Source organism: Balaenoptera borealis (genome assembly GCF_965194805.1).
Source record: "Balaenoptera borealis genome assembly, chromosome: 12".
Lineage (NCBI taxonomy): Eukaryota > Metazoa > Chordata > Mammalia > Artiodactyla > Balaenopteridae > Balaenoptera > Balaenoptera borealis.
This window is the reverse complement of record NC_138869.1, coordinates 76,653,525-76,678,886: the sequence shown is the minus strand read 5'-3', so window position 1 is coordinate 76,678,886 and position 25,362 is coordinate 76,653,525. Positions and strand designations below refer to the sequence as shown.

The 25,362-nt window shown below is 34.2% G+C and overlaps 1 protein-coding gene across 16 annotated transcripts in view; it reads right to left on the bottom strand.

Annotated features, from left to right (window-relative positions):
- UBR2 (ubiquitin protein ligase E3 component n-recognin 2) overlaps window positions 1–25,362 on the bottom strand; it is a 122,071-nt gene that overhangs the window by 69,544 nt on the left and 27,165 nt on the right. For 13 of the 16 annotated variants that reach the window (XR_014232397.1, XR_014232398.1, XR_014232399.1 and 10 more), the window contains exons 3-11: window positions 19,184–19,262; window positions 17,208–17,321; window positions 10,427–10,557; window positions 8,342–8,480; window positions 7,764–7,826; window positions 3,611–3,731; window positions 1,710–1,817; window positions 1,276–1,364; window positions 79–177 (exon numbers count right to left, since the gene is read on the bottom strand). Coding sequence is in view for 12 of the 16 variants with exons in the window: in XM_082345924.1 (XP_082202050.1) it covers window positions 79–177; window positions 1,276–1,364; window positions 1,710–1,817; window positions 3,611–3,731; window positions 7,764–7,826; window positions 8,342–8,480; window positions 10,427–10,557; window positions 17,208–17,321; window positions 19,184–19,262 (943 nt within the window). In the remaining 4 variants the exon portion in view is untranslated. Of the gene's footprint in view, window positions 1–78; window positions 178–247; window positions 347–1,275; window positions 1,365–1,709; window positions 1,818–3,610; window positions 3,732–7,763; window positions 7,827–8,341; window positions 8,481–10,426; window positions 10,558–17,207; window positions 17,322–19,183; window positions 19,263–25,362 lie in introns of all 16 variants that reach the window. The other 3 variants (XM_082345926.1, XM_082345928.1, XM_082345923.1) reach the window with 2 other exon arrangements.

Here is a 25,362-nt window from a genome sequence, read left to right as displayed (position 1 = left end):
CTCAGTTCTCTATTATTTTAAGGCTTTACTTCTTCTAATGGAAAACAAGAAAATTCTTCTTAGTCTTTTAGTACTTACAAGTGAAGGGACTGTGAAAATCTGAACCGAGAGGTCTGCGACTGAAAACTCTCTGTCGTGGTCATCTGTCACATAATCACTCTGCAAACGCTCATAGTTCTATTAAGAAGGCAAAAAAAGGCAAGGAGTGCCAACTATCAGTTACAAAGAAAAGGCAAGCACTACTCACCAGAGTAGGTGCGGTGAAGAACTGGACAGACAGAGCAGTCACGGACACTGCTCGCTCGTGATCATCCTCCATAAAATCTCTCTGCAACTGCTGGTAATTCTAAACAACAAGGGGGAGATTCACCTCTAATCCACAATGACCAATGTTTAAGGATTATAATGAAAAATCAGTGCTGGAGGAGTCAATAAGATATTCTATGAGAATGATGACTGGAATGTACCAACTAAACTGTGTAAATATCAATTCACTATACAATCTTCTTTAGCACAATGGCAATTTGTGAGCTCAAATAGGAGTAACAGCTACTAAAATCCTGGGACGTCACTGTACATGGGTGGAGCCAAATCACAGTAGCTGTACACTGTCTCTGATGAAACCAGACTTTCGTTACTTCTGGATGCCTATCAGAGTCACCTGATGGCTCTTTCAAAGTATACATGCTTGGGCCCCATTCTTGGTGAATCTGCTTCAGTAGGTTTGAGAATGGAACCCAAACACATGCATTTTGAAAGAGCTCCCCAAATGATTCTTGTATGTTTCCTTGGTTAATAACCCCTAATTCAGGTGAATAAAAAACCCAAGCAGTTAGCTTAATCACATGCTGCTGAAAGGGAGAAGAACATAATTCAATAATATCAACAACCTAGAGTTATGATTCTTAAATCACATCCAAATATACAGGTCGTTTCAACTAAAATTATCTTTTCTTACACAAAATTTAATAGGAGTAACATAATTCAATGACATAGGTTTAAAGTCTTCATTTATCATTTCACATCATACACACTGCATAGATGGATATTCACATTATCATGGCAGATGATAAACAAGAAAAACCTCACTGCTAGAATTTTATTCTATTGATGAAAGATAAAAAGATCATTTATGAAGTTTCTTACAATTTAAAATCAACCCACTGACATATTACTATCAGCTGTTAATTTTACAAACACTGGATATAATCATGGACTACAGTTACTCTGTATATAACCTATTTTGTTAATCTTCAAAAGTGAGAAACTACTTACCTTTGCAAATCGAACAGCAAACAGTTTCTTGTATTTCAAATCCATAAGTAGACTGCTCATGAACAACTGATGATACACACTCCTAGCACCTTTTACAAAAAGAGCAGATGTAAGATAAGGATATATCTAACAAGCCAAAAATTACATTTCCAAAGTTTTCATATGATCAACTATATTTTAAGTGTCAAGAGCAACACTCTACATGTGTTCCTTAATCAGTTTTTCTAAATATATTTTTCAAACAAAACATAAAGGTGATTTAATTTGGATCATGGATCCCCAAATCTGTTTTTTCCCCAAAGAATAAGACTGCATGTGTTAATTCTAAAAACCATAAATATATTTATTAAATACCTCCCCAAATGAAAAAGAAACTAACATCCCAATTACCTGTGTAAGTTCCCCTATACCTTAAAAGTAGTTAAGATATGTACCTTTCCACAATTTGGAATCACTAAGCATCAACCTATCCACTAGAGAAGAGTTTTCACCATTTGGCCCTTCTTGTAAACCAACTTGACATAAAATTCGGCGAAGACCATCTTAAAACAAGAAGAAAAGTAGTCAAGAAACAGTAACTTCAAATATTAAAATAAAATGACATATTAGTAGAAATTTTCAAATGGATCCACTATAGGGTCTTACTTTTTCTTTTTTAACTAAAGGTCAAATTTATTCAGAAAAAGTAAACATACTATTTTATTAACATGTTCACAAAATGGAGAAAAATTCCAAATCTTGCATTATACACCAACTCTTATTCCAGAATACCAAAATACATGTGTATCAGAATGGCAATGACCTCTTATGCTGTAAAGAATTTAAATAAGCAACAAAGAACCCAAAAGCCACTGAAATAAACATGGTTTTTAAAGCATCTATGCTAATTAAACCAGGTTACAGTAAAATTGTTACATATCCCATGATAACTGAAGATAAGTATAATATAAAATTGTGCTACCATTTAAAAGAAAGAATACATTACCTCTGTACTTTTATACCAGTCCATTTTATTAATGGTATGCAAAATGTTCTTCATTAAACAAAAATACACTATGTACTTATGTATACCTACTATATGAGTGGCTTTGGAAGGCAAATTCCATTATATTCTAAATGTTAAACTTAAAAACTATATATAAGTATTAACAAAACCACAACTTTAATACCTTCTAGTTTCATATTTAAAATCCACTGTTTTAAAGTCTTCTACAAGCATGCAAAATAATCCAAAAAAAAACAAAAAATAGAGTAACTTTAAAATTTAATTATAAGAGTCACCAAATAGAAATTGTTTACAAGGCTAAAGAGAAAACTTTATATACGAATTAAATAATAGATAAGGTCTTTAAATTGTTGATGATAAATAAATTTTCTCAAAGAAAATTTTCAGCAGAAAACTGCTTCCATGATACTATTCATTAATGCTGTAGCACAGTACTTGGCATACAGATATCCAATGGAAAACACCAAAGCCAAAAAAAAAAAAAAAAAAAAAAAAAAAAGGAGAGAAATAATTGGAAAGACATTTAGATTAAACAAACACGTTCTCCTAAATTTCCACACCTCCATATTTTCACCTGTCAATTCACAGTGTGGCAATACTCTTTCTGGTAGCCTTTTAATACAAATGTTTTAGAAATTTTCTTTATAGCAAACATTGGAATGTCATTTATTCAAACCACCTCCCTTGCCTGAAGAACAGTATGACAGCCTAGATCTATTCCTAGTTTACTCTTCAGTGTTACACAGCAAACTTGTATTTTTGGCATTGGACGTGAAGGTTCTTAATTCTGTTTATCACTACTTTTAAAAGATTATCTAATTTGTAGACTGTGGAAAAACAAAAACTCAAATACACAGTAACTTCAAATTTGCAAATTTTCAGGGTTGCAAATTATTAGTAACCACAAGTCGTAGAAGTCAAAACAAAGACATCCTTTAAACAGTTAATCATTTAGGTTTTATATACAGTAGCATTATGCAGCTTGCTTTGTGGAAGAGAATTCCACAGGATACGCCATTAAGAAATAGGTTCTTTTATCAAGTTGGTAAGATTTAGGTTTCATTAGCATATTATAGTCATTTACAATTGTTTAACCCACTGTTTCCTGCATTTATTTGAACACAGACTCCTCTGTATGCATATAAAAAAGATCCCATGGATCAAAATTGGGAAACAGATTTTTTTCTACGTATAAAGATATTATGAGATGGTGTTTTAAAACATGAAACTAAAGCAAAAAAAACGATTCCACTTGCTATTTTTTCCAAAACAGTTTGGCAAAGGCATATGAGCTCATTTTTAAGTCAATTAGCACAAGTATGAACCTACCTGAATATCCAATAATACTTCCCAGCCAAGACAAAAGTTTCAAACCAAAATTCTGATGTGCGACAATAGACGAATGCATAACTTGAACTTTGAGTGGCTTTGTCTGTCTACTGGTATTTCTCTTAAAAAGAAATGGCAGGATGAAAAAACAAACTTAAAAAGGCTATTTTAGAGAAAGAAGTTAATATTTTTGTTTAATATAGCTACACTCTCATCATTATAGGGGAGTTTTTCATGTATGTGTGTAAGAAAAATACCACGTGGCTTGCTTTATTCAGATTCTAATTTTCTAGAAGCAATCTTAGGATTCTTACAAAAAAGTAAGAAGTTACAGCTTTAAGTAACCTGAATTTTTGGTCTTATATTTGAAAATCTGCCCCACCAATTATAAATTATTTAAATGCTTAAATTGGCTTTATGTCTTTAAACTAATTTTTTAATGTAATTACACACTAATTTAAATAATTTACTTGACTGCACAAATGTGATGTTATCAATACTTTAAAAAAAATTGTAGTAAATACACACAAAACTTTCCAACTTAACCATTTTTAAGTGTGCAGTTCTGTAAAGCAGATTGTTGTATAACCAGTCTCCAGAACTCTCTGTCTTGTGAAACTAAAACTCTGTACCCATCAAACACTCCAGGTACCTCATACAAGCAGAATCATACATTATTTGTAGTATCTTTTTGTGACTAGCTTATTTCACTTAGCATAATGTCCTCAAGGTTCATCCACGCTGTAGCATGTATCAGAATTTTCTTCCTTTTTAAGGCTGAATAATATTCTATTGTATGTATATAGACTTTGTTTATCCATTCATCCATTGGTAGACACTAAAGTTGCTTCTACCTTTTGTCTACGGTGAATAATGTTGTTATGAACATGAGATCCTGCTTTCAATTCTTTTGTGTATATACCCAGAAGCAAGACTGCTGGATCATATGGCAATTCTATTTTTAATTTTTAGAGGAACCACCATACTGTTTTCCATAGTGGTCGCACCATTCTACATTCCCACCAATAGTGCACGAGGGTTCCAATTTTTCCATATCCTTGCCAATACCTGTGATTTTCTGTTATTGTTTTGTTGTTGTTGTTGTTTGTTTTTAATAGCCATCCTAATGGACATGAGGTGGTATCTTATTGTGGTTTTTACTTGCATTCCCCTAGTGATTAGTAATACTGAGCATGTTTTCCCGTGCTTTGGCAATCTGCATATCATCTTTGGATAAATGTCTATTTAAGTCTATCAAAACTTTTAATTTAACATGTTTTCCCCCCCTTTTCCTTTTTTGCTTGGATCATCTTTCTACCCACCAGTTCATCCCATCTCCATAACCCACATTAACACAGTACACCTTTGCATACTTTATCCATCTATATGTATTATATATGTACACATTTATAAAGGTTTTTACTTGATTTACAAAAAATGGGATACTACACATATTCTGTCGCATCTTTGTGTTAACAGTTTTTTTTTTTGGTTAATGACTCATAAAATTCTGTGGTGTGGATTTATTTAGACATTCTTTAGAGAAGGGCATTCATAGTCTCTTTGTTTTCAGTCTTCTATGACTACAAAAAACGTAGTACTGAACATTTTGTACACACACTAACTGGTGCTTGTATTTTTACAGGATAAATTCCTAGGAGAGATAATAGATGCTACTAGATTGTTTTCCAATTATGTGGTAGCAATTTATTTTTACACGAGTATTTCTGTTCTCTGCATCTCTGCCAGCAAGGTACTTTATCACTCTAATTTCTCCATCTTGTTGGGTATGAAATCTCCGTCACTTTACTAAACTAGTGAGTTTGAGTCTCTTTTTACATATATTTACCACCTAGATCTTCTCTGTTGTGATCGTCTTTTCATATCTTATGCCCATTTTTCTATTTTGTTGTTCACTCCCTACTTGATAATCTATGAGTGCTCTGTTTATCATAAACATTAAATGTCTATCCTTTGTGTTAGAAATAATTTTTCTAAATCTACTGTCTACTGACATTTTTTATAATATTTTGCTATGCAAATTTTTTATGCAGCCAAAAAAAAAAAGTTCTTTTCTAACTCCTGGGGTTCTAGTCTTGGTTAAGAAGCTCTCCTCCTCCCTTAGAATGTACTTGTTTCCTAGATTTTCCTCATACTAGTATCTATTTCTGGACTTTCTATTCTATATTATGCATATAGTATATCTATGCAGACACTACCAGAGATTACAAGTACTGATTTTTTAGGGAAAAACTGAAATAACACTATGAAGCAACAAATGTAAAGGGAAAAAAAACACCTTCTCCTTTACCTGGATTCATCTACTGTAAACATTCTATTCCAATTGCTTTATCATTTGCACATTATCTTTCTTTCTCCACACAGACACACACAAGCATTTAAAAAAAAAAAAAAAACAAACCACTGAAGGTTAAGTTATATGCATAATGTCCCCTTATCCCTAAAAACTTCAGTATACATTTCCTAAGAATGGGAATGTTCTTTTTATACAACCACAGTATAGTTTCTGATGTATTATTACATTGAGTATGTCCAGTTATCAATAAAGAATTTCTTAAATAAGACACAAACTCATGAAGAGAAAAATATATTTTGCTACATTAAAATTAAAGCTTTTGCTCAAGGAGAAGCATCACAAATAAGCTTAAAATAAGTCACATATTAGGAAAAGACACTGCAACAAAAGATCAGGATTCAGATTATGTGAAGAGTCCTTACAAATCAGTAAGAAAAAGACAAATAACCTAACAACAAAAAAATGGGTAAAGAGTATGAACAAGAAATTCACAGAAAACTTAAATGACCAATACAATAAATATGAAATAAGATACTCAGTAATCAAGGCAGTGCAAATTTAACTGATGAGATGCCATTCATACACATCAGGTTGGCAAAATTTTAAAAATTTGACAATATATAGTTTTGACAAAGCAGTAGAGATATGGGAACTCTACTTCAGTGCTGGTTGGATGTATATTGGTACCACCATTTTGGAGATTAACTTGGCAAAATCTAGTATAGCTGAAAATGCCCAAAAGCTAACAACTCAGAAATTCCATTTCTTGGTATATACCCTAGAGAAGCTTTTGCTTCTACGCAACAAGAGGACAAAAAAATGACCACAGCAGGACTGATAGTTATAGAAAAAAATTGGAAATATCCTAATTGTCCATCAACTGGAGAATGGAAAAATTATGGTATAGTCATCAATGGAATACTTACAGATACATGTATCAACACAGATAAATCTAGAAACAACACTGAAATGAAAAGGCAAATTGCAATATAATACATTCAGTATGAATCTTGTTATATAATGTTTAAAGACTTCCAAATCAATACATATAATATGGATGGATATTTAACAGATGAAATATAAAGGCATGTATGAAAATGAAAGATAAATTAATGAAAGTAGTTATCTCTCGGGAAGGAGGAAGGGGAATGGGATTTAGAAGGGATAATACAAGGGCTTCTATACTATTTTATTTATTTAAAATACGTATGAAGAAAATAAGGTATAATGTAGCACACAGGCATTTTCATCTGTATATTTAAAATATTTCACAATATATAAAATATATAAAATTATATTTTAAAAGGACATTTACATAAAATGCAGTTACATGGAATAGTTAAAAACAATAAATTCTAACTTTTAAAAATAAATCTAAATGTGGGGAATAGTTTTCTTTCAGATAAATTATACACTAAATGCTATTAGGATATGCAGCATACCTTGCTATTAGGTACCAAGAAACAACTTCCCTTGAATTCTAATCTTGGTGCTAAAGGCCAGTATAATTCCTAAAAAGTAATGTGAAACCCTATCAAAAACAAAACAGAAAGCAAAAAACTTTCTAAGACGTCTCTGATGAAAAAATAAGAAGACAGAAATATATACATATATATCTCATCTAAACATTCATTTTCTGTATCAATCTTACATAGTTTAAAAAAAACTAGATAAAGCAGTAAGCAATGCTCAAGTAACATATATTTAAACATGATTTTTGATTGATGTGGCTTTACATTCAGGAAGGCAGAAAAATGTGTTCATAAACACCAAAATGTGGGACTGGTTTTATACTAATAAAAAATAAGAGTGTAGACATATTTTTATATTACTTACCACAATTACTGATTTTGCTTGTTCACAATACTGGAAGTCTCCATATCGAACAGACCTACGTCCCTGTAAATAAAGATATTTGAAATTAACTTGTAAAAATATTTATATTCAGTATTAATAACTTTTGAAACAGTAAACAAATAAACACAGTGTTATCTGAGCACATAACAACTCTGGTCAATTTTTAATATCTACAATGTTTATTCTATTCATTAATTAAAAAGTAAATTAAAATATTTTCCTTCAAAGCTATCCTAACATTTTTCAAGCCATTAATAAGTTCAAGTTGTTATCCTTGAACAATACAATATTTATTCTTCTAGGCTGCTATAATTTCTATTTTCATAACTGAATATTTCTAACCACTGTGTAGGATGAGAGCAACTGTATCTACGTTTCCTCCTAAACTTTCTGACAATAGCTTACAGTTATATCCAATATATATTTGGGCCAATATTCATATGAAATTAAAGGAAAATAGCCTAGACATATATACCTCTAACTCAATTTTCTAGGATAACTTATCTGTATTAAAAGTTTAATTTATTATGTGACATCAATATAATGAAATTACTTACATCTCGATCTACTGTAGTTGCAAAGCCAATGGCTTCTTTTTGTGTACAGTTAACAGCTTTCTGAAGAGTATAAATAACTTGTTCATAGGTATGAACCTCATCATTAAACAGCATGCAATAGTAGGTGTCACTCTTCTCTCTGTGGGATAAAACATTAATTATATATTATCTATTTGCATATCACCTTGCTCCAGGATGATTTATTAAGAACACACTTTGTTCTAGGGAACGTGCTAGGTACTAGGCACATACCTGTAATGAAGCCATCTGTGGTCCCCACACTCTATGACACTACTGGCTGGTGGGAAAGATAGATACTATACATATAATCTATGTGAATTCGCTTTTATCAAAAAGAATAGGATGCTAGAGTGGGATAAAACCAGTATGGGAGTTCAGAGAACTGCCAAAGAAGTAATTTGAGAGCTGAAGTCAGAATTGGCTATCAGTGGTGCTCAAGTGGGGGCAATTCTCCTCTACCCTCCATAGATGACCACTGGGCAATGTCTGGAAACTTTTGGTTGTCATGACTGGGGTGGGAGTGCCACTGGCATCCAGTGGGTAAGGGCCAAGGATGCTGCTAAAAATTCTACAATCCACCAGTTAGAGACCATAATATCTGGGCCCCAAAGCCAACAGTGCGAAGGGCTAGAAGAAAGTGAAAGCAAAGGCCCTGAGGTGGCAAAGGTAAATACTGGGAGCTGGAGCACAGGGAGGAAGGAGGAGATTAGTTTGGAGAGAGGCAGAAATCTTAAAGACCTTGTAATGGATTTCGATTTTGCCATCCTAAGGGCAATCAAAGATTTGAAAGTGAAATAGGAGCTATGGTCAGATTTGTCTTAAAGTTCACTTTGGCTATATGTGGAGAATGGACCATGAGAGACACGAGTGGATATGGCAGTCTAGTTAGGGACGTCATGTTGTCCAAGGATGAAATTAACGCAATGTGGACTAGCATAGTAGTAATGGAGATGAACAGAAGTAAACAATTTGACAGAGGGAGAACCAGCTGGACGTGAAATCTAAGTGGATATGCATGACTCAGGTTTCTGGGTAGATGAAATGCCATTTACTAAGATGGGAAAACATTACAAGAGACGCAAGTTAGATTCTTTTCCCTTCTATGCTGGTGGTCCCAAACTTACAATGGAACAGAAAAATAAAAACACAACTCTTCTATTCTCTATGGTCTAAATTTGGATCTCAGATTTAGATCTTAGTTGGTCCCCAACTCGAAATACATGAAGATAAAGTTATGAGGTAACTAAGCCATTTTCAACATTTCCAAAAAAGGAATACTAACTCCTCATTTTACTAAAAAACAACCTATAACCTAATTATTTGGAACACTGTTGAGAAAGCAAAAAAGAAACACCACCAATGTCCTTTAGACTCTCACTTGTATTCAACCTTAACTGTGAATACAATTCCAACAAGCTTGGCTAGAATTAAAAGTAGAAGAGAAGGCTGCTTGAGGCAAGTACATTCATGCAGAAAAGTAAGCCCTTAACCTTAATACAGCTATAGCAGAATCCAGCTCTCTAGTCACAAATTTGCAATCTCCTCAATAAACTAAGAACAAATGGTAAAAATGTTAGATGTACTGTAGAAGAATCACAAAGTGTAGAATAAATTTTATACAAATTTAGAATCAAAAATGGTTAAAATTGAATTTGTGCATTTGTGCATTGTGCATTTGTGCATTTAATCAAACCAGAAAACTCACTCATTCCCTAATCAAATCTCATAAACAAACAAAAAGAACTGTAGAGTTAACTTAACAGCTTTATCACACAAAGAAGAGAAAAATGCCTGTGCTTGAAACCAGTGGTAGAGCCTTGATGTGGCTAAAATATGGCTATAAATCAGCGAAAGCAACAACAGGGAAAAACCTTTACCAATTAAATGGCTCACACATATTTAAAAACTATAAAACCAAGGTTATTATTATGCTGAAAACTAATTATTAAAAAAGATTATGTTCTATCCTAGCTGTATTAAAGTTAATTTGAGGAATTAGAATCAAAATGCTTAAAATTGAGTGTGAGCAAATACAAATACAAGGAATAAACGGGTTGTACTTACACCATCTCTAAATCTGGTGGCAATTCACTTTCCTTTTCCCAGGTTAATATCTCTACTGCATACCGAAACATAATAGCAAAAATGTTATAAGTTCTTGCTATCACATCTTCTGATAAATGCACAAGAGGATCCTGAAAGAACAGAAAAAAAAAAAATGCAACCATGTTAAATGTACATTAATTCTCCTTTTTCCCATTCTGCCTCCCTCCTCAAAATACTACTCTAAAAAGCTGACTGATCTTCCAGCTTCAGCTTCTCTTCAATTTGATCCTATATGTTACATCTCAGCAAGTCAAACTTCCTAAAACATTCTGTTCATAATAATCCATATTACTGAATCATATGAACCACGATATTCCACGGCACTCCAATGCCTAATAAATAAATCTAAAAATTTTAGAATGGCATTCTAGGATCTTTAAAACCTAACATCAAACCATGGTTACAGCTTCACATCCCTCTAATCCCCAATTTCCAGAATAAACAAAGGAATGTTATCTAAGGATGGACAAGTAATATTTAGTTTTATAGGTCTAAAGGAGAGCCTGATTTTGAGGATTCTAAAGGGGAGAAGTCAACAAGGTCAGAAAACTGCTCCTCGATGTTAAGAATCACTCACTTTCTCTCAGCGAGTCAATTTGTGTATGTATTTAACAGAGAACTTCGTACATTAGACTTAACAGTGAATAAGTCACTAAATTCCAAGGTTAATGTAAAAAAGTATTACTATAAACATACTCTAAGGTTATCTTTCAGTCAAGGTTGGCAAAATGTTTTACACAATCTAATCTTAATGCTTTATCAAATCTAAACATGTTATTTAGCTTAATGGCTAAATAGTGTTATATTCATCTCTCAATAAGAAAATCAATATATTCCAACATCATGGAATGGGAACCAGCACATTCTTGAAAATATACATAAGGATACAGAACATTTTTGTGCATCCTCACCAAGGATCAGCTTAGTGGAACTGATATAAAACAAATGGAGAAGGAGAATAATATCAAGGATGAAGGAAAAAAGACAAAGATTCCTAAAGGAGATGGGTCTAGGACTTAAAGAATGTAAGAAGTAAAGTAAGAAAAAGATTTTCCAAAGTCTTACAGCACTTTTTACCTACAACTCTCCTCAATAAACTGCTTTATATGTCCCATCAAAAAAAAAATTTTTTTTATACCGCTACCAAGCTTTGGTACTATTTCTTATGGAGACTTTAGAAGTTAACATGGCAAAACCACCTGTTACAAAGAAGGTATTGGAACTGGTACCTTCTGGGGATTCATAAAAGAGTGGCTATTAATCGTAAAACGAAACTCACATTGTACTAAAATAGAAAGTAGAACCAAAACTCAGTTTTCTTCGTGATACTATCTCACTATACAGTTATTCCATTTCTTACAATTACGTCCCATAATACAAGACATTTAGAGCATTGAAGAATTAAATGGTGTTGGGACAGAAACAACCGCCAATTCTTGAGAATCCAAGCCAGTAGTGTCCAAACTCTGTTCTAAAAATCCCAGGGCCTGGTAGAGATGTTTCCTATTTGAAATACACACCAGTTTAAAAACATATGATTATCCATATTTTTAAATGGCCTATGGATACAGATTCTTCTGCCATCTTTGTATGCACATGTTAACTTCTTGAGAATGGGTTACTGATGAAGAAACATTATTTCTGAAGTGAAGAGATGCTAGGCTATGCAAGTCTACTCGTGTACAATGGTAAATTAAACGCTATTTGAAAAGACTTCTGTTCCAAGTGCTCGTATCACAGCATAAGTCAGTTGGAATGAGAAAATAAATAACCATCTTATCCTATGTTGTATTATCTAAGACTAATAATTGTTTTTGGTGACATTTATGTTAGAGAATGCAAGCCTTTGTCAGTGAGTCAACTTTGATTTATTATTCTTCCAAACTAGAAGAATAGCATGCTGTTAAAAAGGTTACCTGTGGTTGGGACTTCCCTGGTGGTCCAGTGGTAAAGAATCTGCCTTATGATGCAGGGGACGCGGGTTCAATCCCTGGTCAGGGAACTAAGATCCTACATGCTGCAGGGCAACTAAGCCTATGCGCCACAACTACTGAGCCTGCGTGCCGCAAACTACGGAGCCCACGCGCTCTGGAACCTGCGAGCCACGATTACAGAGCCCACGCGCCCTGGAGCCTGCGTGCCACAACTAGAGAAGACCTGCCACCACAACTAGAGAGAAGCCCACACACCACAATGAAGAGCCTGCGCGCTGCAACGAAAGGTCCTGCGTGCAGCAACTAGACCCGATGCAGCCAAAAAAATCAATCAATCTTAAAAAACAAAAAGAAAAAAAAGTAAGCACATATTATAATAGAGTTTAACTGTTGTCATATGCAAATAAGGTATGAATGAGGGTTTTCTCCACACTGCCCAACTAAAACTAGAAATAAACTAGAAACCAGTTATGAATCGACTTTCTAACAAGAAATAAATATAAATTCCAACTTATAAAAAATAAATTCATTAGTAATATTGCTTTTATCTGTTTTATTATTGGGATTTCTTAATTAAAATTTTATTAAAAAAAAATTCCACTGCCAAAAAATGTTTTCAAAAACCAGTATACTGTACTGTCAGAGTTGTCTATACTACCTAGGTTTAAAGCCCAGCTCTAGCACTTACTGTGTGGGACACTGTAGGCAAGTTTCTTAATCTAAGACTCAAGCTTCCACAGCTATAAAATATGGGTAACAGTAGTATTTATCTTACAGGGCTGTTCTGAGAATTAAATGAGATAAACCAAGAATCGTATTTAGCATGATATTCAGCTACTAGTTACCACTGATCTATATTCAAATGGGATGAAAGCAGCATTGATAAGTGAAAATTTCAGATAAAAAATTTTTCACTGAGGTTGTTCATTCAGTTAATATATGTTATTGAATTAAATTTCATTCCAAAAAGGATTTACAGCAACTTTTTTTGGCCAAGTGCAGCTTGCGGGATCGTAGTTGCCCGACCAGGGATTGAACCTGCGCTCTTGGCAGTGAAAACATGGAGTCCTAACCACTGGACCTCCAGGGAATTCCCCTTCAGCAACTAGAATACATCCAGTGTAATAAAACAGTATTAAAAAAATAGATATACAGGGCTTCCCTGGTGGCGCAGTGGTTGAGAATCTGCCTGCTAATGCAGGGGACACGGGTTCGAGCCCTGGTCTGGGAAGATCCCACATGCCACGGAGCAGCTAGGCCCGTGAGCCACAACTACTGAGCCTGTGTGTCTGGAGCCTATGCTCCGCAACAAGAGAGGCTGCGATAGTGAGAGGCCCGCGCACCGCGATGAAGAGTGACCCCCGCTTGCCACAACTAGAGAAAGCCCTCGCACAGAAACGAAGACCCAACACAGCCAAAAAAAAAAAAGAAAAAAAAAGATATACAAAGCAGGTAAAATGAAAATAAAGGAAGGAAAATAAACTGAAGTCAAGATAACATCTATTTATAAATGCCAATCATATAAATTTCCATACAGCTACTACAGACAAGCTGTTTTCAAGACGCCCCAACAAAAGGAAACACAGTCAGTTACCAGACTCACACCAAGAGAAACGTAACATTTCCTAATGCAGAGACCTAAGAGAAATTTCTTACGGTTTTCCTAAAGATCAACAAAGGAGACACTAGGAAAGGTACCATCCCACCAGCCTCCGTACTCACCCCCCGTGCTCAAGGGCCCATTTGGAAACCTAGCTGGGCATTTATTGTTGTCACAGTGATGGAAGATGCTATTACCATTTCATGAGTGGGAATTAGGTATAATAAACACAGTGCTTCTGACAATGTACACCTGGGGTCAGTAAAGTTTTTCTGTAAAGAGTCACTAAGTATTTTAGTTTTTGCAGGCTACAGGGTCTCTGTCATAGCTACTCAGTTTTGCTGTTGTAGTGGAAAAGCAGCTATAGACAGTACATGAACAATTAAGCGTGGCTGTGTTGCAATAAAATTTTATTTATGGATAATGAAATTTGAATTTCACATAATCTTCACATGCCACAAAATACTACCCTTGTTGATTTTTCTTCAACTATTTAAAAATATAAAAACCATTCTTCGATTATGGCGGTACCAGTAACAGGTTGCAGACAAGATCTGGCCTGTGGGGCCAGAGTTTGCTGATCCCTGGCCTGTACAATGAAGAATGTCCCACCCCAAATGCCAAAAGTTGAGAAGACCTGTGGAACTTCTAAACACTACCCCAACAGAAGTATATAATCAAATTTTTTCCAACTTTTTCTTAAGATGTAGGCTGAATGTATAACAAAAAAATTATATTCAATAAAAACAATTCTATGACAGGCTAAAAAGGTTCATTTCAAATATTATATAGCCTTCTTCCATTTCAAGCATAAAATAGAAAAACCCTAGATAATGTATGGATTTAATGAGTGGGGACCAGGTATGCTAAATATAATGTTATTTGTTATCTTTTTAATATCTTATAGTCTTTTCTCGAAGACTTCATTTCTCTTAACTGAATTCTTAAATAGGAATTAAATGGCAAAGTCTGGAGGTTCGATTCTCTGTCAAGTTGCTGGAATATATATTCTCCAGGCAGGACCATACAATTTCAGCCAGGCAGGTTATTTTGCTGGCATCTTCTAAAAATTCAGGAAACTAACCAGAGTCTTCATTATTTGATAGCTACCCCACTAATGTATGAGGATAAAGCCAAGAGAGTAACTGCAGGCGGATTCATAATTTTTCTTAGAAAATTTAAAGTGAACAATCTGGTGGTATCTAGTACATTCATAATGTTGAGCCACAATCACCTCTATCTAGTTCTAAAACATTTCTATCACTTCAACAAAGTAAAACCCCTTACCCATTAAGCAGTTTTTCTCCATTTCTCCCTTCCCTATTCCCTGGCAACCACCAGTCTGTGTTCTCTACAGACTTATTTATTCTGGATATTTCACATAAATGGAATCATACAGTATGTGACCCTTCGTGTCTGGCTTCTTTCACTTAGCATGATGTTTTGAAAGTTCATCCACGTTGCAACATGTATCAGTACTTCATTCCTTTTTACAGCTAAGTAATATTACACTGTATGTTTATCCATTCACATACTGATAAGACATTTTGACTGTTTCCACCTTTTGGCTATTATGAATAATGCTGCTACTAATGTGTGTGCATGTACTTATTTGAATACTTGTTTTTAATTCTTTTGGGTATATACCTAGAAGTGAAATTACAGCCTTACATGGCAATGTTTAACATTTGAGGAATAGCCAAACTGTTTTCCACAGTGCTAAATCATTTTGCATTCCCACTAGCACTGTACAGAGTTCCAATTTCTCTATAGCCTCGCCAACACCTATTTGCCACTTTTTTGATTACAGCCATCCTAGTGGGTGTGAAGTGGTATCTCACTGTGGTTTTGATTTACATTTCCCTAATGACTAATACTCTTGAGCATGTTTTCATGTGTTTGTTGGTCACTTGTACTATATCTTCTTTGGAGAAATGTCTATTCAGGTCCTTTGGCCATTTTTAATTGTGTTGTCTTTTTGTTGTTGAGTTGTAAGATATATATTCTGGATACCAGACACTTATCAGATATGACTTGCAAATATTTTCTCCCAGAGTCCTAAAGTTTTACACTAGCTTTCAATTATTTTTTAAAAGCAAAACCATTTTTTCCAAATATGTCTTTGTTTGCCTTACTTATATTTTTATATACAGAATGCCAACCCAATATGTAAGAGATAAAAACAGAGCTGCTCCAATTGCAGTAGAGAAATCTGAAACCCTGATCACTTGGCATCTCTCTGTAGCAAATCCTAGGACACATGCACAAAGCAAATGAAACACAAATATATATGTTTTCTATAGCACTGAATCATTTTGCACAAATTTTCATCTGTCTAAAACACAGTGAAACACAGTCTAAAAGATACTGTCCTACACCATAAGTTCTCCGGTCATTCTGTTAAAATATCTGAGACCAGGAAGACATGTGCACTAGGAAGGACTATTAATGTCCACTTGCCCCAGATCGGTATCAGACCTACTTACTAACAATGCATAAGTTCTTTTAATGTACCCACCTCTCTGCCATTTAAAATTAAAATCTGAAATAAGGATCTTAAATCAAACATCAGCTTGTCACAAACGGCAGAGTTTCAAGTATTTATTTAGTGAGAGCCCATTATTTCATTACAAATATCATTTAGAGAAAAATAATAAAGGATCAACAACAATTTTAGAAAGCACATATTTACAGCTGGAACGAGTATAACTTGTACTGAGCTATCATCCCAATGTTTGGTCCCATCACATATCCAATGACATTGATTTACCAGGAGATGATGAGTAGGATTGGCTGCCATGTAGGACTACAGAAAAGAAAGGTATCTGATCTACAAAGTCTTAGTCACAAAACAAACAAAAACCAACTAAGTTAACTGATCTACATATATAGGAAAAATAATCCCTTTAATAATAAGTGAGGACTTAAAAAAACTCATATATGCTTAAAATAAAACAAACAAATGCAAAAGTCCAAATTAAATTAAATTTCTATAATTTCAAGTGTGTTCTACTAGTAATGGTATGCCATCCATAAAATGCAAAAAACTTTCGAAATATCTACTTGGTCACTGTTAATAGTGAGAGGACTATTGATATTTTACTTATCCATTGCTATATTATAACCTAATTCTTATGTCTGAAAATATTTCAAACACATGGTTAACAGTACTTCCTTAGGAACAATTTTGTGAAAATGTTTTTACCTCTTCTTCCTCAATTTCAGAGGTGTTAAGTTCATGTTTCTGACAGTAAGGACCCTCTTTCCAAGCTTCAGTATCACCACAGTCACAGAAACCTCCACCTCCTGATGTTGTCATCTTGAAAAAAAATTGTAAAGTATCTTGTCAATAAGTATTTACTGAGGGCTATCGGATTATAAATAGGAATATCAAGTGCTAAGGAAATAACATTGCTGAAGTGTTAATTTCTTTGGAGGGATAAAATTAAATAAAATGCCAAACCTCTCAATGTTTTAAAGCTGATTTTAAATAAGCCTATAGGCTAATTTAAGTGATTTCAAAATAAAATAAGCTACTCTGTAGTGTCTAGCAAGCTACAGCTATTTTAAAGAGGTAAAATATGTCCACTTGCATGACTTCCTAATTAGGAAAATAACAAGGGTTTTCTTGCTAGGTTTTGGCTAAATTGGTATACTGTTGGTATCTATGCTACCAGGGTATAACATAACAGATTCAAGAGTGACAAAGATTCCTATAGCTGCTGTCTTCTACAAAAGTCTAATAAGAGTGCATCTGCATTAGAGAAAGTGACCAAAAAAACTAGAAATAGTTTATTTTTCTTTTCTAACACTCTCTAAATAGCATTCTTTGAAAAGGAAGGAAGCTCTGGAAACAGAAACATGGAGTGCCTAGTCATAAAACCTTTTACCACTTGTGGGCTTCAAAATTATTCATGCTTCCTTAAGATGTGGCAATGATTCAAGGAATCTGGCAAGATAAAACCTATTATTTAATAATTAGTAGACTGGAAATTCTGCTTTTTAAAAAAATACTGTGAGAGTTTATAGATGGGTATGAGAAGGAAATTTTAGAAAGAGCCTTTCATATCTTGCCCAAAGTAAGTATTTGTGTGTTACATATCACAAGGTAATTAATGTAAACTCACAAATGACAGTTATTCTTAGGGGCTGCAAAGATATATGCCAAGAAACATGGGCAGGCAGCCATATGGAAAATGATAACCTCACCCTATAGCTTTTATGCATGTTCTGGTAACCAAAGATAGGTAGAACAGTTTAAAGGAAACTAGGATTCTCTTACTGATTTATGAAAATAAAAAGAACATATAAAAATATGAATTCAATTTTGCAGCTGTTTTAGTTCACTGTTAACAATACTCAGGTAGAGTAAATAAAAACAAACAGGAGGAAAAGTCCTGAATCAAAAGTCTTGAATTAATAAGAAGATTGCAATATTTCTTCTCTATCTTTATTTGAGATTAGGGTGAAAAGTTCCAGCTACTAACAGTTCCCTAAATTTTTGAATGTTCATAGCTCTGTCTTCAGCTTCCAGTAGAGGAACCAGGACAGGCTTAGCAATAATCTGCCTACGTATTTTGTATCCCTGACTTAAAAGCAAACATACTTGATTTTTGGAAAAGTAACGATTGCATTACAGCAGTTAAAAAAAAAAAAAAATTGGTTAGTCTTTTGTTCTGAAGTTGGCCCTTTTCTACATTGTAGTAGATGCCTCTTTAATATTAAGAAATGACAAATCTTCTGCAGAAGCTGACCAATAGATAGAACCATTTCTTAAAGGTATAATCCTGTCACTTTTACTTAATTGCTCACTCATCTCCCTTCAGAACCTCCCTCTTGCATTTTAACTCTCACCTTTATCCTCTAATTTTTGATAACTTGCTTTATAAACCTAGAATTATAAAGATAATAAACATTAAAAAAAATAACAAAACAAACTAGTTGAAAACCAATACTGAAAGAGCTGCTATCTATAGTCTTTTCATCTTAAACCATGTGTTCCATGAAATCTGGATTCATAATTCATCTCTACACTGCCATCGTATGTTTAATGGTATTTGAATAACACATTTCTTAAACCACTCTCCCCTGTTTCAGTGTTAAATCTTGGAATTTTAAAAAGAAAAGGTATTGAATATAAAATTCAATACTAGGTGTGGTTATTATCTGGATATTACTAACCCTATATCGATGGTCTCTGTGAATACTTCCCAAAAAGCACTCCATGCATAAAACACAAGTTGGATCAACTGCACAGTCTCTGTAAAGTTAAAGAAAAAAAAAAATCAGAGTGTCATAAAATAACTGTATATTTTACCACATAATATTTCAAATTGGAATCCATCTTGGAAGAGCCAGAATAGTGAAATGCCTTAGTGTTAGAAGAAAATAAATTATTTTTCCCAAAGATCTGTGAGATCTTTGATCAATGGAGTCAGCTTAAGAACCTGCTTCTCATACTGGATGTGTACTAGGGGGTCTTAGAAGGCACATATTACTAGAATGGCAATTTTCCCTAAAGATTTGGGGAAATCCTATTTTATATTAAAACACACAGATGTATATGAAATAGATTTTAAATATTATAAATTCTTAAGATATTTTAACTAATTAAAATGGCAATAACATATTAAGTGTTCAATATACAGGCTGACGTGGGTCTCCACACTCGGTCTGTATATCTGATGGTCACACAACACTTATGGTTCATAAGACATCCTGATGGGGGAGTAGGAGTTCCACAAAGTGAATGGGTTGACAGTGGTGCCTTCGATCATTTCATTTGCTTTTATCATACTGCCATTTAGATACATTTACAGATCATATCTTAACTAATTTCTACGATTCTATGAAATGAGATGGGGAGTCATGAAAATCTTTAAATTTCCCCTTATCCTTGTTTCTGTATCCTCATAGGCAACCACCCTACTATGCCTATTGGGTGCCCTTTAATTTGTATGTGTTCTTGCAAAATGTTTTTGAATGCATGTATTTAGAAAATTTTTTATTTTTTAAATTATAGTTGATTTACAATATTTTATTAGTTTCACGTGTACAGCAAAGTGATTCGGATATATATGTGTGTGTGTATATATATATATTTCAGATTCTTTTCCATTATAGGTTATTACAAGATGCTGAATATAGTTTCCTGTGCTATACAGTAAATCCTTATTGTTTACTGAGTGCATGTATTTTTGATGTGTGCAAATCTTACTGTGTTATATCTCATTCTGTTCTTTTTCAATTCTGTAACATAATCCATTCATTTTGTCTGTGTACATTTGATTTGCTGCTTCTGATTGGTATATAATATGCCATGGCATGTATCTAAAACATTTTTTCTCTCTACTATCCATGCACCGGACACCTGGATTACCTCCAATGCCTTTCTACCACAAATAATGCTGCAATGAATATTCCTGTAAATGTTTTCTTATGGATCTGATTGAGATTTTCTTCGGCATATAAACTCAAAAGCAGAATTGCTGGGTCATATACATATAGAGTTTTAATTCTGAGTGCCATGCTACTGTCCAGAGTGGCTACATGTGCCCCAGCAGTGTGTAAGAGTTTTTATAACCTGCATCTTCAACAGCATTTGGTTTTTATCTCTTTTGCTAACATGTGCCAGCTTAACATATATGAAATATCTTACTGTCTTTTTTGTTTTTTGGTTTTTTTTTTTTTTTTTTTTTTGGCTGCATTGGGTCCTTATTGCTGCACGTGGGCTTTCTCTAGTTGCAGCGAGCCGGGGCTACTCTTCATTGCAGTGATGTGCTTCTCATTGCAGTGGCTTCTCTTGTTGCAGAGCACGGGCTGTAGGTGCGCGGGCTGCAGCAGTTGTGGCACGCAGGCTCAAGAGTTGTGGCTTGCGGGCTCTAGAGCGCAGGCTCAACAGTTGTGGCGCACGGGCTTAGTTGCTCCACAGCATGTGGGATCTTCCTGGGCCAGGGCTCGAACCGTGTCCCCTGCGTTGGCAGGTGGATTCTTAACCACTGAGCCACCAGGGAAGCCCCTATCTTACTGTTTTAATTTGTATTCCTCTGACTGCTAATACATTTGAGCAACTCTTCATATGCTTACTGCTTTGAGGATTTCCTTTTCTATAAACTGCCTGTTTATATCCTTTGCCCATTTTTCTGCTGGGATTGCTTTCTTTATCTTGTTTATTTGCAGGAGTTTCCTATATAGTCTAGTTTAGAGGACATTAATCACTTGGCAATTTAAACATTGCAAATATTGTCTCCCATTTGTCACATGTGTATTAGTTTTGCCCATGGGGTCCTTTGTTAAATAGAGCTCCCTCTTTTGATGCAATTAAATTTACACACAAATTGTTTGTGCTTTGAGGTTTTAGAAGTTCCTTCCCCAACCCTAGGTCACAAAAATATATATGTTTTTAAAGAAAATAATTTTCTTCTATTAAACCTTTTGGTTTTATCTTCCACATTTAGGTGTTTAATCCATCTGGAATCTACCTTTGCATACGATATAGGATAGAGATACTGTTTTATTTCTCCATATATAATGAGCTGCTTTTTCTAAAACCATCTACTAAACAACCTAACTTTTACCTATTGATTGTGGTGTCACCTTTATAACATACTAAGTTCCCATATATCCTTGGGTCTATTATCTAAGTTCTCTAAGAGTTATCTATTTGTTTGTTCTTGTACTATACCACACTGTATTACTATGGCCTTTTGTAGTATTGATATATCTTAATATCTGACAGGGTAAATTCCCCTTTATTCTCCTTTTTTAAAGGTTGATTTAACTATTCATGAATTATTATTTATTCTTTGACACAATAAGTTTACAGAGTTCCTCGAAAATACCCAGCTAAAAGTTTGACAGAGGTTACTTGGAATTTATTGATAAACTTCAGAAGTAATAACATCCTTATAAGAGTAAATTATCATGTCCACGATTATTTCCTGTATCTTTTATTTAAGTTTTAAAGTTTTCTTAATATGAGTCCTGTGTATTCTTGATTAGACTAATATCTACGCACTTTCTAGGTTTTGTTCTTTAAATGATACACATTTTTTTAAAATTTCATTTTCTAGTTGGTTAAGGATGATGAAAAGAAATAGTATTGATTTTTAAGACCCTTGATGAACTCAAGGCAGTTTTAATAGTTTGCTGATTCTGTTTTATTCCCCTGAAGTAAATGAGTATACAGTCTGTACATAATGACAATTTAATCTTTTTCCTTACAATAGTTCTTCTTCTTCCCTTGTATTGTTGACAAGGACTTCTAGTAATATGTTAAACAAGAGCAGTAATAGTAGGCATCCTTGTCTTGCTTTAGATATTAAAGTAAACACATCTAAGTATTATGTTCACTGTAGGTTTACTAAGAAAGTGCTCTTCTAGAAAGAATCAAGCATCTATCTTGTCTTTCCTATATAAACTGTGCCTCAGGGTTATCGAAGGATCGATGAGGGACTGTTTCTTTCATAGAAGACTAGCTTATAAACAAAGAAGAGATGATAAATTAGTAGATGATAAAGAGTAGCACCATTTTGCTACCCCCTAATGAATAACGACCCAGGCAGCAAGCATCAGTGACTGCTAAAACATTAGGTAAAAAGGCTGATGGAGGGACTTCCCTGGCAGTGGTTAAGACTCCGTGCTTCCAACGCAGGGGGCACAGGTTAAATCCCTGGTTGGGGAACTAAGATCCCACGTGCCACGTGGCACGGCAAAAAACATAAATAAGAGGCTGCTGGAGGCCTTCACGATGGTTGCATGTGCCAGGTACCTAAACCCACTGATCAATTTTAACAAAAGCAGCCAAGCATCATATACCTCCTGATATCAAGAATTAAGAAGTTATGCATCAGGCTTCCTTGGTGGCGCAATGGTTTAAGAATCTACCTGCCAATGCAGGTGACACAGGTTCGAGCCCTGGTCCGGGAAGATCCCACATGCCATGGAGCAACTAAGCCCGTGCGCCACAACTACTGAGCCTGCGCTCTAGAAACCTTGAGCCACAACTACTGAGCCCACATGCTACAACTACTGAAGCCCGCGTGCCTAGAGCCTGTGCTCCACAACAAGAGGATCCACCGCAATGAGAAGCCCGTGCACCACAACAAAGACTGGTCCCTGCTCCCTGCAACTAGAGAAAGCCCGCGCAGCAACGAAGACCCAATGCAGCCAAAAATAAATAAATAAATAAATAAAAATAAAAAAGTTCCCTTAAAAAAAAAAGTTATGCATCAATAATTATGAAACTATTATCCACCCCCCCCCAATAATAGAAGTTAATCAAGCCTAACTACCTGTTTTGAGGAAAGATAGGGAAAAAAGAAACATTTAAGCAACACCATGGGGCCACAATCAGCCAAATCTAGAATGTGGAAAATTCCATAGGACAAATGACCTGGTTTCTTAGTAACATAATGGAAAAAAGAAGGAAGGAAAGAGGTAAAAGAGCTATTACAGTTTAAAAGAAAAAATGAAGAATAACAGCCAAATGCAATGTGTGAACTCTGAATTCACAGTTATGAGTCAATCAGGACAATTTCAACTCTGCTAGACAGCAGATAATATTAAGGAATTAGTGTTAATTATTTTAGGATATTAATGGTTATAGAGAAAAAAGGTACATACTGAGTATTGATTAAAAAGAGCATGTTGTCTGGAATATGCTTCAAAATAACCTAGCCGGGCAGGAAAAAAGTGTATGAGAGTGTTATGTGTGTGTATATAGATTAAAAAGAGTTGCCATATATTGATAATTGCTGAAGCTGAGCAATGATTATTACCTGTCACATCTATTGTACCACTCACCCTACCTTTATTATGTTTGAAACTGTCTATAATAAAAAACTTTTAAAAACCCAATACACAAATACTCAATAAAGTTCCCTTATATATTCTTTGTTTGCTAAGAATTAAATCACAAACAATAATTGAAATACATAAAATGCTTTTCTGAATCAAATCAGAAAAACATTTTTCTTTTCTCAACTATTAAAATGGTGAATTACATCAATAATTGTTTTAAAGATGAACTATCTTTGGATTCCTAAACTAAATTCCATTTGATCATGATGCATCACTCTTTTAGTATATTCTTGGATTCAGACAGCTAATATTTTATTTAGGATCCCTTTCATCTACATTAGTAAGGGAAATGGCTTTATAATGTCTCCTCTTGAATTTATCAGGGTTTCAAATCAAGCTGATTAAGTAGCCGCAGAAAGAGTTTGGCAGTTTTCACTCTTTCCCTCTTTTCTGCAGTAACTTGTTTAAGAAAGGAATTAACTGTTCCTTCAAAATTTGATAGAACTCACCCATACACAGTCATCTAGGTATGCGATTTTTGGGAGGGAAGATCTTTGATTACCATTCCAATGTTTTCATACTATATTCAAGTTGCCTATCATTTTTCTACAAATTTATCCATTTCATCTACATTTTCAATTTTTTTTTTTTTTAGCATTTACTTATTCGTAATTCTCATATTTCAGAGGTTGTCAAACTTTCTTAGCTCATAGCATCTTTAGTGTCTCAACAGTTTCTTTCAGGGTATCACTAGACCAAATGAAACACCTAATCATTCTATTTATCAAACAGTTAGACTCACAGAACTTAGTACCTGTTAGGCACCGCACAATTTCTCAAATCTTAGAATCAGACTGGATACCACCACCCTCATTTCTTATTCCACAGGTATTTGCTTTTTAATCACAACAATGGAGAGGACCCAGCTTCGGCAAGAAATGACATCACTAAAAGGAATGCAGTGAGTGTACTTCTCAATCTTCATTCTGAATTTTACATATGTGCATCTTCTCTTTTCTTACTCAGTCTTCTCAGAAAACTACCTTAATAATTCCAAAAAGTATCTCAACTTTTTACTTTTGCTTCATTTTCTGATCTTTTTATTTCCTTTCTTCTTTTTCCTTTGAATGTGCTCAATTCTATTTCTACAAACGTCTTGAACTCAATGTTTACCTTATTTTTCTTTTTTATCTTTGAAATAATTTTATTTATAGAAAAATTGCAAAAATAGTAGAGTTCCTTTACACCCTTACCAAGCTTTCCTTAATGTTAACCATAGTACAAGGAAATTGTACAAGGAAATTGTACCAAAAACATTGGTACAATATTATTAACTACAGACCTTATTCAAATATCATTGGTTTTCCCACTAAGGTTCTTTTTTTCTCTTCTGGATCCAACACAGGCTCCCACATTACATTAGATGTCATTTCTCCTTAATCTCCTCTAATCTCCAAAAGATTGACAGTTCCTCAGTCTTTTCCTGACTTTGAGACCATAACCCTTTTGAAGAGTACTGGTTAGTTATCTTGCAGATGTTCCACAATTTGCGTTTCTGA